The 12,412-nt window shown below is 40.8% G+C and overlaps 8 protein-coding genes across 10 annotated transcripts; 3 read left to right on the top strand and 5 right to left on the bottom strand.

Annotated features, from left to right (window-relative positions):
• The first annotated feature begins 92 nt into the window (after nt 1–92).
• LOC108601693 (nucleoside diphosphate kinase) lies at nt 93–922 on the top strand. The gene is made up of 2 exons (XM_017989603.2): nt 93–281; nt 501–922. Exons 1-2 carry the CDS (start codon nt 108–110, stop codon nt 831–833), a joined length of 507 nt encoding a protein of 168 aa, XP_017845092.2. The 5' UTR covers nt 93–107; the 3' UTR covers nt 834–922.
• LOC108601691 lies at nt 835–1,824 on the bottom strand. The gene is made up of 2 exons (XM_017989602.2): nt 1,104–1,824; nt 835–1,050 (listed from the first exon to the last, which is right to left on the bottom strand). The coding sequence occupies exons 1-2, from the start codon at nt 1,727–1,729 to the stop codon at nt 939–941; spliced, it is 738 nt and encodes a 245-aa protein (XP_017845091.1). The 5' UTR covers nt 1,730–1,824; the 3' UTR covers nt 835–938.
• Nucleotides 1,733–2,373, bottom strand: LOC108601694 (tubulin-specific chaperone A). Its single transcript, XM_017989604.1, has 2 exons — nt 2,009–2,373; nt 1,733–1,950 (listed from the first exon to the last, which is right to left on the bottom strand). Exons 1-2 carry the CDS (start codon nt 2,215–2,217, stop codon nt 1,827–1,829), a joined length of 333 nt encoding a protein of 110 aa, XP_017845093.1. The 5' UTR covers nt 2,218–2,373; the 3' UTR covers nt 1,733–1,826.
• A 140-nt stretch (nt 2,374–2,513) lies between these two features.
• On the bottom strand, nt 2,514–5,701 carry LOC108603095 (elongation factor 1-alpha 2). Its single transcript, XM_017991591.1, has 5 exons — nt 5,626–5,701; nt 5,446–5,504; nt 4,266–5,116; nt 3,998–4,203; nt 2,514–3,939 (listed from the first exon to the last, which is right to left on the bottom strand). Exons 3-5 carry the CDS (start codon nt 5,086–5,088, stop codon nt 3,580–3,582), a joined length of 1,389 nt encoding a protein of 462 aa, XP_017847080.1. The 5' UTR covers nt 5,089–5,116; nt 5,446–5,504; nt 5,626–5,701; the 3' UTR covers nt 2,514–3,579.
• A 1,712-nt stretch (nt 5,702–7,413) lies between these two features.
• LOC108602528 (nucleolar protein 16) lies at nt 7,414–8,286 on the bottom strand. Its single transcript, XM_017990662.1, has 3 exons — nt 8,109–8,286; nt 7,778–8,050; nt 7,414–7,718 (listed from the first exon to the last, which is right to left on the bottom strand). Exons 1-3 carry the CDS (start codon nt 8,204–8,206, stop codon nt 7,478–7,480), a joined length of 612 nt encoding a protein of 203 aa, XP_017846151.1. The 5' UTR covers nt 8,207–8,286; the 3' UTR covers nt 7,414–7,477.
• A 102-nt stretch (nt 8,287–8,388) lies between these two features.
• LOC108602383 (HSPB1-associated protein 1) lies at nt 8,389–9,686 on the top strand. The gene has a single exon (XM_017990494.1). The coding sequence runs from the start codon at nt 8,466–8,468 to the stop codon at nt 9,663–9,665; it is 1,200 nt and encodes a 399-aa protein (XP_017845983.1). The 5' UTR covers nt 8,389–8,465; the 3' UTR covers nt 9,666–9,686.
• Nucleotides 9,687–10,008: 322 nt separating this feature from the next.
• LOC108604008 (transcription initiation factor TFIID subunit 12) lies at nt 10,009–11,121 on the bottom strand. 3 transcript variants are annotated; one of them, XM_017993249.1, is made up of 3 exons: nt 11,044–11,088; nt 10,612–10,762; nt 10,018–10,534 (listed from the first exon to the last, which is right to left on the bottom strand). In XM_017993249.1, the coding sequence occupies exons 2-3, from the start codon at nt 10,735–10,737 to the stop codon at nt 10,214–10,216; spliced, it is 447 nt and encodes a 148-aa protein (XP_017848738.1). In that variant the 5' UTR covers nt 10,738–10,762; nt 11,044–11,088; the 3' UTR covers nt 10,018–10,213. The 3 variants fall into 3 exon arrangements, with proteins under 3 accessions (XP_017848739.1, XP_017848738.1, XP_017848737.1); XM_017993248.1 differs by having other exon boundaries at nt 10,019–10,534; nt 10,612–10,765; nt 11,044–11,117; XM_017993250.1 differs by lacking the exon at nt 10,612–10,762 and having other exon boundaries at nt 10,009–10,534; nt 11,044–11,121.
• Nucleotides 11,122–11,181: 60 nt separating this feature from the next.
• LOC108604007 (heme oxygenase) lies at nt 11,182–12,344 on the top strand. Its single transcript, XM_017993247.2, has 2 exons — nt 11,182–11,419; nt 11,474–12,344. The coding sequence occupies exons 1-2, from the start codon at nt 11,263–11,265 to the stop codon at nt 12,217–12,219; spliced, it is 903 nt and encodes a 300-aa protein (XP_017848736.1). The 5' UTR covers nt 11,182–11,262; the 3' UTR covers nt 12,220–12,344.
• Nucleotides 12,345–12,412: the final 68 nt, after the last annotated feature.

Raw genomic sequence — 12,412 nt, 5'->3', positions numbered from 1 at the left:
GTAAAAAGAACGATGAAGCGTGAGCGAGCTAGTTCGTTCACTTCAGTTTGTTCGAATGAACGAGTGAACTTAATCCTTCAAATGAACTACGATGAACAACACTCAAGATGATTGCTTCGCTTTTGGCATTCTATTCTCTATTCTCGTTCGCAATGGCCGCCAACAAGGAGCGCACTTTTATCATGGTTAAGCCCGATGGAGTCCAACGTGGACTTGTCGGCAAAATCATTGAGCGCTTTGAGCAGAAGGGCTTCAAGTTGGTCGCTATGAAGTTCATGTGGGTAAGTGAAAACCGGCTATATAATTGAATTAAGAAATCAATAAATTCGCGTGCAAAAGTGTCGTATTTAACCTCAACATGATAGTGGGATGAGTTAGCCCTTGCGGCTAGACATTTTGCAATGACCGGTTGAGGTTAAACATGCAATTTGTACACAATTTTTAGAGGTCATCGAAGTGATAACGCTTTATTTACATGTCGCAATATGTTTTGTCAACAGGCTGAGAAGGAGTTGTTGGAGAAGCACTACGCTGATCTGTCTGCTCGTCCCTTCTTCCCCGGTTTGGTCAACTACATGAACTCCGGTCCAGTGGTTCCCATGGTGTGGGAGGGTCTGAATGTGGTTAAGACCGGTCGTCAAATGCTGGGCGCTACCAACCCAGCTGACTCTCTGCCCGGCACCATCCGCGGTGACTTCTGCATCCAGGTTGGCCGCAACATCATCCACGGCTCTGATGCCGTTGAATCTGCCGAGAAGGAGATTGCTCTGTGGTTCAACGAGAAGGAGTTGGTCACTTGGGCCCCAGCTGCCAAGGATTGGATCTATGAATAGACTTGCATTTGAACTTGTTCGAGTTTGCGTCTGAGCTAAGCTGAGCTTCTTAGATTCTTAAAAAGAATAAAATTCCACTCTTATATGTATATTACTTGACAAAATTTATTTGCAACAAAACTTTGCCCATTCGGGACTGGGATTTTCTGGTGGTAACACCCAGCCGATTGGTATGCTTGTGCCGGTGCCTTGACAAATATAAGAATCCCAAATGGTTCTACAATTAAATAAAGTTAGTAAATCGGCTCATTGATTTTGGCAGCATCTTACCTCTTCTGTATGAAGTCTTTTTTGGCCTTCTTTCCCTTACGCTGATAACAAATGTTGCCAGAAGTGCAGCCAAATATAACTCTATCCCACATAGTTTCCAAAAGCAATAACTTATCTGTATTGTCATTCTCCTTCTGAACACAGCGCCAAGCTTTGCGCATTTGTGCTAAACTTTGGCTAAGCCCATAGTGCCCACCGCGAGACGTGTATAGTTTTTCAAGCAAGTCAAATTTTTGGAGCATCATTGTGGCCTCACCTAGGCGTTTTAGTCTAAGCGGACAAGCTTGCTCTTTTGCAGACAGCCCTACTTCCTCAGTAGTAGTTAATGCATTACTGGACTCTGGGACAGATGCTGGTGTTTTTCTACATTGTTCTTTCCTAAGTTTGGCGTTCTCTTTGGCTTTTATACGTTTTAGCTGGCGTCTCAGTTGAATGCGCAAAATTTCTTGATGTGGCAGCTGTTCCAACTGCTCTAGCAGGGCTGTGGTGCGCTGCTGGATTTGTGATGCATGCTCGATGTTGAAGTCTTCCACTGGAGCAGTGCTCAACTTTTCCAAACATTGTAAATTAGCAATAACATTGTTAATATCTGCCTTTATTTTGCTTAAACACAGATTCTGCGGCATTTTTGTGTCTAGTGTTGGTTAACGTAAATACATGTTTTGAGAAAGAGTGCTTAAAATATAGGAAAAGCCTATTAATGGGGAACGACCAGTTGCTGGCTTAAGCTTCTAATACAGATTTGGCTTCGGTAAGCACCTCCAATGCCTTTGTGTAGGTCTCTGAATCCTTGAGATCCTGCTCATCATCCAGATACTTTTGCAGCACTTCGAGTTCCTTCTCCAATCTGTGTGATAATCAGAAATAAAAGCATGCACACAATAAAGCCGCATGGGGCAACTCACCGTCGCTTGGAGTCTGGGATCATCATTTGGCACTCCTGTATTACCTCCTGCTGCTTGCGCAGCACATGGTCATCAGCGCCATCTGTTTTAAATTTATTTAACCGAGCTATTTCGATGTTCACTTCCTTCTCATAAACAGTTTTCTCCTTGGTCAGCCGCTTAATAACACCCGTTTTGATTACCAATTGGCGAATGCGAGGATCTGCCATTGTTATGCTTTTTCTGAATTATTATTTCTTGTAGAGCCCTAATATATCACTATTAGTCACCAGTTATGCTTATTTCACAACTAGTAATTGATTTTTTGCTAATTTGCGCACAGCCGGTTGTGTTTTTAGGCTTTGTTTGTAAATTCCGCCTGTGAGTCAGCAGGTAGAGTTGCCATTTGCTTTGGCTGTCTGCTGTTGCCATTCACAATAGACACGAAAAACAGCTGACCGTTATTTCAAATTCAAACAGTTCAAAGAGAAAATGAGCGCTAAATGGAATTAAATAAAATCTTTAGTTTTTTTGTGGTAAGTTACGGTTAAGCATCCTTTATTTTTATTTTTCAATTGTTACATTAAAAGTTGTTTTATGTTTGTTAAGCAACATTATCTGTATCTATGTATGTGGGTTACATTTATAATTTCAGAGTGTAGTATGAAGAGTAACGTATGTGAATGCGTTGTGTATGTAAGAAAAGGGGATAGTCTTTAATAAGAAACATTTGATTAAAGAGCGCAAATGCCAATGAGGCTCGTTGGAACATTTAAAATGTTTACAAAACCGCATGAATATGTTTATGCATAATGTTTTTATAATACTTTGTAAGCATTTGTCTTTTGTTTTGGAGAATTTTTTTTGGATTCTAGCGAATGTAGTCTTTTTTTTTTTGTATACTTTCCTTTTTTTTTTTTGATGATGCAGTGGTTTAAAACTAAATTCTGAAATCACTAGGTGTAATAATAGATTTTAAATCGAATGCCTCCGATTGACTTATCAAAAGTATAAAAAGTGTTTAAAATCCATTGGGTTGAAACGATTTGATGATACTAAATGATGTATGATGATAAATGAGGGCGGGGCAAGAGAACTGTACTGGGCTAGCAGCAAACTCCAAAAGCATTGTGACCGTATTCTAATTCTATGCCAAGCGGTTTCCTGCGCAATGATTTGCGATGGCGATATAAGTTAAGATAGTTACAATATGTGATTATTATAAATATGATGGCAAGCGTTGTTTTGGGGCACAATTTTGGGAATGATGTTGATGACAGTTGGCCAAGCTGTCCAATCAGCTGGTCTTCATTGCATGCAGCTGGTGGTGTGCCTAAAATTTGATTGCCTGCCATAAAGGATCGCTGCTTTGAAATCTGAGCGAGCGGTTCGCTTATTCTATTGAGGATTATAATAAGTTTTTGTATGCCATCAATTGGATTTGGTTTTGCCACGGACTCTGATATTAGGATCTGATTGGATCGTCGATGATTAATAGATACTATAAATTTTAAGAGTTTTGTTGCTTTTGCCGTTTGGTGTAGTTTTGTTTGTTGGGTGTTGTTTGAATTACAAATCTGCCGACACCCTAGTTATTTCTTCTTCTGTGCCTTCTCAGCGGCTTTTGTAACTTTGCCCGAGGTCGTTTCTTTAAAGTTCACCGACTTGATGACACCCACCGCTACTGTTTGACGCATATCGCGCACGGCAAAGCGTCCCAATGGCGGAAATTCCTGGAAGCTTTCAACGCAGAGCGGTTTAGTCGGCACCAGCATTATAATAGCCGCATCACCAGATTTTATAGCCTTGGGTTCGGTCTCCGTGGTCTTGCCCGTACGACGGTCGCACTTCTCCTTGATTTCAGCAAACTTGCAAGCAATATGAGCCGTATGGCAATCCAAAACGGGAGTATAGCCATTGGCTATTTGCCCAGGATGATTTAACACAATTACCTATAATAGAAACGAATTTGAATTAAGCCAATTAAAATGCATTGTTGTTTAGTTATACCTGGGCAGTAAAATCGGCAGCGCCACGTGGAGGATTATTCTTGGAATCGCCAGCCACATAGCCACGACGAAGCTCCTTAACCGAAACGTTCTTAACATTGAAGCCAACGTTGTCGCCCGGCATGGCTTCGGTCAGGGCTTCGTGATGCATTTCTACCGACTTGACCTCAGTAACCAAATTAACAGGTGCAAAGTTTACCACCATACCTGCAGAAATAAATAAAACACTTTGGTATACAATCACAAAATTGAGTTTAGCTATTGCATACCTGGCTTGAGCACGCCAGTCTCTACTCGACCCACGGGTACGGTGCCGATGCCGCCAATCTTGTAGACATCCTGCAGTGGCAAGCGTAGTGGCTTGTCGGTCGGACGCTGTGGTGGCTGAATCGCGTCCAGCGCGTCAATCAGGCATTTGCCCTCTGTCTTGCCATCCTTGCGTTCAACGGTCCAGCCCTTAAACCAGGGCATCTTCTCTGATGGCTCGAGCATGTTGTCGCCATGCCAGCCCGAAATGGGCACAAAAGCAACTGAAGCTGGATTATAGCCAATCTTCTTGATGTACGAAGAGACTTCCTTCTTGATCTCCTCGTAGCGTGTTTCGCTATAAGGTGGCTCCGTAGAGTCCATCTTATTGACGCCCACAATCAGCTGTTTGACGCCCAGCGTGAAGGCCAACAGCGCATGCTCACGCGTTTGGCCGTTCTTCGAAATGCCAGCTTCGAATTCGCCGGTACCGGCAGCCACAATGAGTACAGCACAATCAGCTTGCGAGGTGCCGGTAATCATGTTCTTGATGAAATCTCGATGGCCAGGCGCATCAATGATGGTCACATAATACTTGGCCGTCTCGAACTTCCACAAGGCAATGTCAATGGTAATGCCACGCTCGCGCTCTGCCTTCAGTTTGTCCAGCACCCAGGCATACTTGAACGAGCCTTTGCCCATTTCCTGGGCCTCCTTCTCAAACTTCTCAATTGTACGCTTGTCGATGCCGCCGCATTTGTAAATCAAATGCCCGGTGGTGGTAGACTTGCCCGAATCGACGTGGCCAATGACAACGATATTAATATGGATCTTCTCCTTGCCCATGTTGCTTTTCAACAAATACTCTCTTTTCCTATATGAATAAACATGTGTACAATTTATATTAATCACAATGAGAGCCGTATATGAAGATACAAGTGTATAGCAGACAGAGAGCGGGCGAGAGAGACAGCGCAAAGACTTTTGAGGATACGAGTGAGCATAGTCTGGATATATTAATGCATGACTATGTAAGTATGTGTGCTTGTACAAATGTAGTGCATACATATGAGTATGTGGGTTGGGGAGGTATGCATGTGGTTGTGGGTGTGCCGCTTCTTGCAGTGTAGACACAAAAATGTCATATATACAAAAATGAAATGCAAACCAACAAAGTCACAATACGTTTTTTCGTAGGCTCACCTGTAATTAGATGAATTTTATTTTACTTGCCACTTGCAAGAGCTCCAATTTACGATGCACTGTAAAAAACAAATACATACATATAATTTAGTACAATTGATAATTTCTGTATTATTTATAGCGACAAGTCCTTAGTCCAAACTTAGAAAATATGCTAGAATGTATGCTGCAGATACATACATATGTATATAAGTAGACACCTGAGATGCAAGCAAATGCAGATGAGAGTCCGTGCGACACACGTCTGCCCGTTACCGAATGTCCGAGAAATCTGGGCAATAAGCTGCAGTCCTCGTCTCAATTTTCAGAACGAAAAATCAATAACGACGAGCCCAGACAAACCGCCGAGCAGGCGTTGCGGCTCTGGAGCTAAAATGCGAGACACATAGCCGAATGACGCGGTTGCCGAATGCACTCCGCCCCAAGCAGCCAAGCCCATGCCGCCATGCAACACCAATGGTAGCAGTCTGCAGCCCAGCCCCCAAGTCGCGTACAAGCACTTAACAATGTGGGTTAAGTAAGTAGAGAGAGAGAGAGAGAGAGAGCGAGAGCCAGAGAGAGAAGCCTGCCTCGAAATAGCTTGCTGGAGCGTAATAATACTTTGCATTTATCAACAATTATTAGCTATTTAACGGCGAAGCGCAAGGTGCGTTGAGAGAAATGCGTAGAGAGGTAGGAAATGAAAATCAATGATGGCGACGCGTAGGTTGGAGAAACTACATAAGAGCATCGGCATTCGTTCTCGTCATTTTCCGCTGTCGCCGGCTTTTCTCGTGTGCTCTTTTCTCTGCTGCACAGAATATTCGCGATTGTAAAGGGTGAAAATTGCAGACTCACACACACACACATGAATTTTTGTATGTACAAATGGAGAGTAGAAAAATGCTGCTGCTGCCTCGTGTTGCACTTGCTCGACGTTTCCGTTGGTCGACTTGGATAAACTCTGCAAAAACAACAACCAGCAGGAGACGACAAAAATTCACTCTTTGCATACATACATACTTGTGTCTGCGCTGTGATTTATTTTCTACCCTAGAAACTATTTTACTTGCAGTTTTTCTTTAGTTATTTTTAACCACATACACACATGCACATGCAAATGCAAGTGCAAATTAAGAAGAAGCACCTTAAAGGGAAATGTAAAAATACTTTGACATGCAGCTGAATATTCACACTTAAATACATATGTACGTATGAGCACATAAGCCGCATGCTTTTGGAATAGATAATTTCACAATTATTTATAAAGATTATAAAAGTATGAAGCGCACACGAACGAATTGCAAGCTGCCGTCAATCACGTTAAAGGCTTAGACGCCATTTTGAAAATTGCAAAATGCCCAAGCTCGCATGCCTACGAGTGTGTGTGTGTGCATGCATTTAACAATTTTTCTTTAGTAATAGAGCCTTTGAATAACAACAAATCAATACTATGCAACTATATTATAATATATGCAAATATAAGTATTATTGGTATATGTGCATTAGTGTGTGCAATCGTGTTAGTGTATTATGCAAAGGTTTCACTATGAGACACCGGCCGGTATACGCACATGAAATTTGAAACTTGCGAATGCACCATAAATAACGATTAACAATGATTTAACAAAATAAACGCGCAAACTTGGCTTATTTGTCACTTGCTTTATAGACCGTTGCTAGTTTAGATTACCGTTTTTAAAGGATTTTATTTAAAGTTGCACTGCTCCAAACGCCAACGTACGTGCACTTACCTCGAAATCAGAAAACGGAAAGGCAGAAAAGAGAACGAATTTCCCGAACGATGCACGACGCTGACAGCAACGACGACGATGATGCAACGAAGAGGCATTGACAGAGTAGCCACCAATGGGGGCATGTTATGCCAACAAAGGGACTGACAACTTGAAATTTCGGTTAGCTTTTGAATTTTCGAATTGGTAGTTTTAGTGCAGGTAAATTTATCGTTAAATTACACTACTGCTATGCTTAAGATTTGACAGCATATATTTTTATTTGTAATATTTTAGTCTAAGTTTAGTGGTCTTCATAACTATTTCCATTCACTATCGGACTCATATTCTGGCCAATCTGGCTTCACATCCTTTGGCAGTTTTTTTTTCTCCAGATATTCATTAAACTGCTCCGGAATCAGCATGAATCTACGTATTTTTGATCGAAACTGTTTCCACGTCCATTGGCCGTGATTGCGACGATCTGTTACCATGCCCTTATAATTAAACTTGTGCTTGTCAATAAAATATGTGAGCTCCTTTACGACACCCTTGGGCAATCTAAAAAAGGTAAAAAGTAAATAAGAAATTTTAAACGTTATCAAGTGCTTGAGAATTACCTAAAAGATGGATCAGGGCGCCGATCAGCGGCCAACTGTTCCAGTTCTTCTACAACATGACCGCGCTTGGGTTTTGCCGTCTGATTCTTATCGCTGCTTACAGGAGCCTCTGACTCGTCGTCTGATGAGGCGCATACAATCTTGGCTGCCTCAAATCTGTCACGTTTATAGTTAGGTATGCCAATAGACTTGTTTGGATTACTGGCAAGTCCCATTTCTGAGAAATTAGTCCCCACGCGCTGACCCTCCACCCACAGTTTCTTCAATGCAGGACTATAAAATAAGGCACGTCAGTAAGATGAAAAACAAAACTGCAAGTTGATATGCTTACTCTTTAATTTTTCCTGTGGATGAACGTGTCTTGTTCATTGTCTTTCTATTGACACTATAGCGGTAACGCTTACGCACATGATTCTTGCGGATTTTCATTTCGTTTCTGTTTAGTTATTAACAAACGATTTCAAAACAAAATTGTTGCACGTGTTGCAGTCAGCTGGGAATGTTTTCTGTTAGGCATGGGAGTATCTCACATAAGAATATCGATAGATCGGTAGAAGTGCCAGCCTTGAGTGGTAAGTTGTTATCGATACATTATGGTATTGTTTGGATAGTGGTGTGAGGCTGTTGTTTACATTCATTTTGAATTTGTATAATTACACAATATTTTACACAAGTGGACAAGTGCACAATGGATATAGAAGAGAGTGCTCAGCTTAAAGACCAGCTAAGGGACATTGTATTAAATACAAAAGTCCCACTTGTATTGAAAAACTATTCAGTCGACTGGGAATGTTTTGAAGGATCCCTTTTGGAGTGGTGCACTAGCTTTGACGAATACAATGCCAAAAAGACAGCTGTATTCGAAAGTATGGAAATCATGGACGGCGCAACGCCTCAATGGGAACGCAAGAGGAAGAAGACTGAAATGACAATGCAACAATTTTTAAAGAATTACTCTGGGAACAATGCAATGCACTGGTCGGCATTTCAATATAAACGTGCATTTGATCTACCAGATCAATGCTTAAAAGGCATAGATTTTGAATCTTTTGGCTTTTCGAAGCATGATAGGGACTTCAGCCTTTGGCTGGGCTCTAAGGGTGCTAATACTCCATGCCATTATGATACCTACGGCGTAAATATTGTCGTCCAGGTATATGGTAGTAAGTCCTGGCTGCTCTTTCCACCTGAAACGCCTTTTGAGACTACACGAATTCCGTATGAGGAGTCCAGTGTATATTGCTTGGAGAACTTCTATGCGCCGCAACCTGACAAACTTACTTACTACGAGAAGTTTCAATATTATGCTCATCACTGTGTGCTGAATGCTGGCGATGTCCTAATTGTGCCTCGCCATTGGTGGCACTACGTAGAGGCAGTGGAAACATCGCTTAGTGTTAACTATTGGGTGCCTCTAAAAGAAGACATAAACTTAGCGCTAGATGAACTTTTAGTTAAGCATGTGGTTGAGAGTTTTGTCAAAGGCGAAGATGAACGTGTGAAAACATATTTGCTGAATCCCAATCAGCTTGATGAACTAGGCCACACACCGACTGATCTTTTTAATCTATTCAAACACGCGTTAGATAGAAGCGCCGACATTAACTGTACATTGTGGCATGAAGATTACTTGAGTAAAGCAGATACAGCCAAGTTGATCTCTGAAATTTCACTGAACATACGAGCTTTGAATGTGATGTCCAAAGAGGATTATATGTTGCTGCTTAGCAATAACTCCAAGCGACATGTAGTCGTAGAAAGCAAAGAGGACAATGCAATCAACCCCACTTTGGAGGTGTTGATCAACAGCATATGTGCTCCAGATAATATTGCTCGTGTTAAACTCGAGTTTTATCGCAGAATACATATGCAGAAATCAGTCAATTAGTACAAAGATCGAACGTTTATTGTGATAAAAATATATAAGTGTATATATGAAATTAAAATTCAATTTGCCAATGACCTTTTTATTTAGCGGAAGAGCATGCATTAAATGCGATTACCGATTTCTTTTAATCTAGATTCACAGATAACATAATATTCGGAAATATACATGATAAGGTTGCTTCAAAATATGAAAGATGATGCTGCAGGTTAATGTTTACTAGTCTGGTGGCTTCCGAGTGGGCAACCGCCCTGATGATGAGTAAATTTATGAAATCGTCAATGTAAACAAAATGCAGGATTATTTGGGTTCATGTTTCTTAATTTATTTAAAAGTTTGATCAATTGAAAAAATTATAACAGCTCTAAGCTCAATCAAATGTTCTATGATTTCCTTTATTTATTTTTAATTTAAAGTTAATCATCAATTGGTATTTGTCAAGAGCTTATTGGAGGACAGTAATACATTAAGATTGCCTTATCTATGCTTTTGTTAGGTGTAAATAAAATTCTGAATATTCTTAGTAAATTGACAAGCCAGTATAGCTCTATTTAGTACTTCTTAATAGTTTTTCGTATCAAAGCCAAACGCTGCTTGTGCGCCTCTGTGACTGCAGCACGCTTATATGGACGCAGTTCATCCGTCCCAAAACCAGGTATCCACATATTATATTTGCGTTCAAAGTGAAGCTGCACATCTCGCACCTCTATTTTGTTTGACTTCCGATGCTTGGCAAAAGCGCTTGTTGACTTTACAGTGTCTTCAACGAAATCATCAATTATTTGTAGCAAAAGTTCTTCCACATCTTCATCCAACTGCGTGGTAGTGTCCACCTCACGCACCAGCTCCGTAAGTCTTGGTTTGGTCAGCATCTACAATAGAACGTTTGACAAATGAGTTCATACACAAATATGATACTGTATGAAATGAAATGGTTGTCTAAGCTTACAGGTGTGTTCTCAGCACCACTTCCAGCATTATGATTTACGCCTTTAACACTACCGCCACCGCCACCCGCACCGCTTGTTGTGCCTGTTGCTGTTGTTGTGCCACCGTTTTGTGAAGCTTCATCCATTGCTTTATGAACATATGTGTGTGTACTTCTGAGAAAGTTGTCAACAAAAAAGTGTTTAATGCATAAAGCTTACTCGAAATAAGTGTGTGCTTGTGTGTTAATACTACAGTTATTTGCAAATGTACCAATTTCCATTTAATTTGTTAAGGTTGTACCGTAAGACAATTGTTAATAATATTGCTGGTAGCGGAATTAGGGTGTTTATATAAAATGCTTGAAGAGTGTGTAACAGTAGCAACTTTGATAATATCGTGCATGTATGCGGATTTAGCCATGATCTACAATTTAATATGTTTGTTTACTTACATTTTAACTTTGTTTTTGCTTTGTTTTCACAATTGTTAGAAAATGCGTCCGGAGCAAAATAAACTTCGATAAATATGTCAGTCGTTCGATATACTGCCAGGGCTGTAACACTTCAAGTACAATATCGATACATTTCTACCAGTTCCCATTCCTTTGTTAAATTTTAAACAAATTTCATTTAAAGAGTTACGCAAATAAGACTAAACTGCGCAATAAGAAATGTCAACATTAAAAGAAGAAACAGTGTCGCAGGCAATGCCTGTGGATAACAAGGATCCTGATACAGTGGATATGACATTTACAAAGGAAGTGCGAGGTGCAACAAAAGATGTACATAATCTTACGGATATGCTTGTGAATGCAAAATTCGCAATAGGTAAGATAACGCATTATCATTTCTGCAAACTCTTGCATATTTTTTATTTTTCAGCACTTTCCGATGATGAAGTGTGGTACGATGGCCTTTTAGCCTTCTACGAAGTTTATAAATTCTTTGAGACACACTTGCCTGAGCGCCTTTTGCCAAAGGACCTGCACCGCACAGCAGCATTTGAACGTGACTTTGCATATTTTTATGGTGAGAATTGGCTGAAGAGCTATGAACCACGCCCAGCAGTGAAGCAGTATTTGGCACACCTGGAACAAATGGCGGCCAAGAACGAGGTGCTCTTATTCGCCTTTGCGTTCCAAATGTACATGGCTCTAATGTCTGGCGGGCAGCTCTTGCAAAAGAAACGTATGATTGCACGCAAACTTTGGATATTTCCCAATAGCGGTGCTGAACAACAACAGAAACAGGCCGAGGCCGAGGCGGATGCACTGGCGGCTACAGCAGCTGCGGCAGCTGTAAATGATGACATTGGTGACGATGATTTGCGTACAAGGCCTATGCCTGAGCAAGTGACAATATGTCCAGTGGGCTGTGAGGCCACATTCTTTCCTGTGAAGATTCCTGTGCTCAAAAACAAGCTACGACGCATATTTAATGAGGTTTATGGACAGCTCGATGCTGAGCAGCGCGCTGAGTATATAGAGCAAAGTCGCAATGTTTTCCGCATGAACATAGAGGTACTGCGTACTGTCAAGGGAGTTAATCGTGCCAATCTAAGGAAATTAGCCATTGCTGTGATATTTATTACCGGCATATATGTAGCCTTTAAGTTGGCGGCAAAGTAGGAGCTTCCGGTTACAATGTTTAGAAATTTACATGTGCATACTTTTAATCGATCAAACGTTATAATACTAATATTCAATTAATGATATTAAATATCAAAATAAATACAGCTTTAGTAGTTGCTTAAGTTGGTGGTCTGTTCTTTTTTTAAATGTACCGCCATTAGTAAAATATCGATTAAGTTAATGGCACCAT

The sequence above is a fragment of the Drosophila busckii genome, chromosome 3R (assembly GCF_011750605.1).
Source record: "Drosophila busckii strain San Diego stock center, stock number 13000-0081.31 chromosome 3R, ASM1175060v1, whole genome shotgun sequence".
Taxonomy (NCBI): domain Eukaryota; kingdom Metazoa; phylum Arthropoda; class Insecta; order Diptera; family Drosophilidae; genus Drosophila; species Drosophila busckii.
The sequence above is the reverse complement of the archived record's forward strand: the minus strand, read 5'-3'. Positions and strand labels throughout refer to the sequence as shown.

What these genes read in the sequence shown, in the direction of transcription:
- LOC108601693 (XM_017989603.2), top strand. Translation starts at nt 108, where the DNA reads ATGATTGCTTCGCTTTTGGCATTCTATTCTCTATTCTCGTTCGCAATG. An exon ending in TCGCTATGAAGTTCATGTGG is followed by an intron (nt 282 to 500) that starts GTAAGTGAAAAC and finishes TTTTGTCAACAG; the next exon opens with GCTGAGAAGGAGTTGTTGGA.
- LOC108601691 (XM_017989602.2), bottom strand. Translation starts at nt 1,729, where the DNA reads ATGCCGCAGAATCTGTGTTTAAGCAAAATAAAGGCAGATATTAACAAT. An exon ending in AAAGACTTCATACAGAAGAG is followed by an intron (nt 1,051 to 1,103) that starts GTAAGATGCTGC and finishes ATTTAATTGTAG; the next exon opens with AACCATTTGGGATTCTTATA.
- LOC108601694 (XM_017989604.1), bottom strand. Translation starts at nt 2,217, where the DNA reads ATGGCAGATCCTCGCATTCGCCAATTGGTAATCAAAACGGGTGTTATT. An exon ending in ATCCCAGACTCCAAGCGACG is followed by an intron (nt 1,951 to 2,008) that starts GTGAGTTGCCCC and finishes ATTATCACACAG; the next exon opens with ATTGGAGAAGGAACTCGAAG.
- LOC108603095 (XM_017991591.1), bottom strand. Translation starts at nt 5,088, where the DNA reads ATGGGCAAGGAGAAGATCCATATTAATATCGTTGTCATTGGCCACGTC. An exon ending in GACTGGCGTGCTCAAGCCAG is followed by an intron (nt 4,204 to 4,265) that starts GTATGCAATAGC and finishes TTATTTCTGCAG; the next exon opens with GTATGGTGGTAAACTTTGCA. An exon ending in CTGCCGATTTTACTGCCCAG is followed by an intron (nt 3,940 to 3,997) that starts GTATAACTAAAC and finishes TTTCTATTATAG; the next exon opens with GTAATTGTGTTAAATCATCC.
- LOC108602528 (XM_017990662.1), bottom strand. Translation starts at nt 8,206, where the DNA reads ATGAAAATCCGCAAGAATCATGTGCGTAAGCGTTACCGCTATAGTGTC. An exon ending in TCCACAGGAAAAATTAAAGA is followed by an intron (nt 8,051 to 8,108) that starts GTAAGCATATCA and finishes CTTATTTTATAG; the next exon opens with TCCTGCATTGAAGAAACTGT. An exon ending in CGCCCTGATCCATCTTTTAG is followed by an intron (nt 7,719 to 7,777) that starts GTAATTCTCAAG and finishes TACCTTTTTTAG; the next exon opens with ATTGCCCAAGGGTGTCGTAA.
- LOC108602383 (XM_017990494.1), top strand. Translation starts at nt 8,466, where the DNA reads ATGGATATAGAAGAGAGTGCTCAGCTTAAAGACCAGCTAAGGGACATT.
- LOC108604008 (XM_017993248.1), bottom strand. Translation starts at nt 10,737, where the DNA reads ATGGATGAAGCTTCACAAAACGGTGGCACAACAACAGCAACAGGCACA. An exon ending in GTGGTGCTGAGAACACACCT is followed by an intron (nt 10,535 to 10,611) that starts GTAAGCTTAGAC and finishes GTTCTATTGTAG; the next exon opens with ATGCTGACCAAACCAAGACT.
- LOC108604007 (XM_017993247.2), top strand. Translation starts at nt 11,263, where the DNA reads ATGTCAACATTAAAAGAAGAAACAGTGTCGCAGGCAATGCCTGTGGAT. An exon ending in GAATGCAAAATTCGCAATAG is followed by an intron (nt 11,420 to 11,473) that starts GTAAGATAACGC and finishes TTTATTTTTCAG; the next exon opens with CACTTTCCGATGATGAAGTG.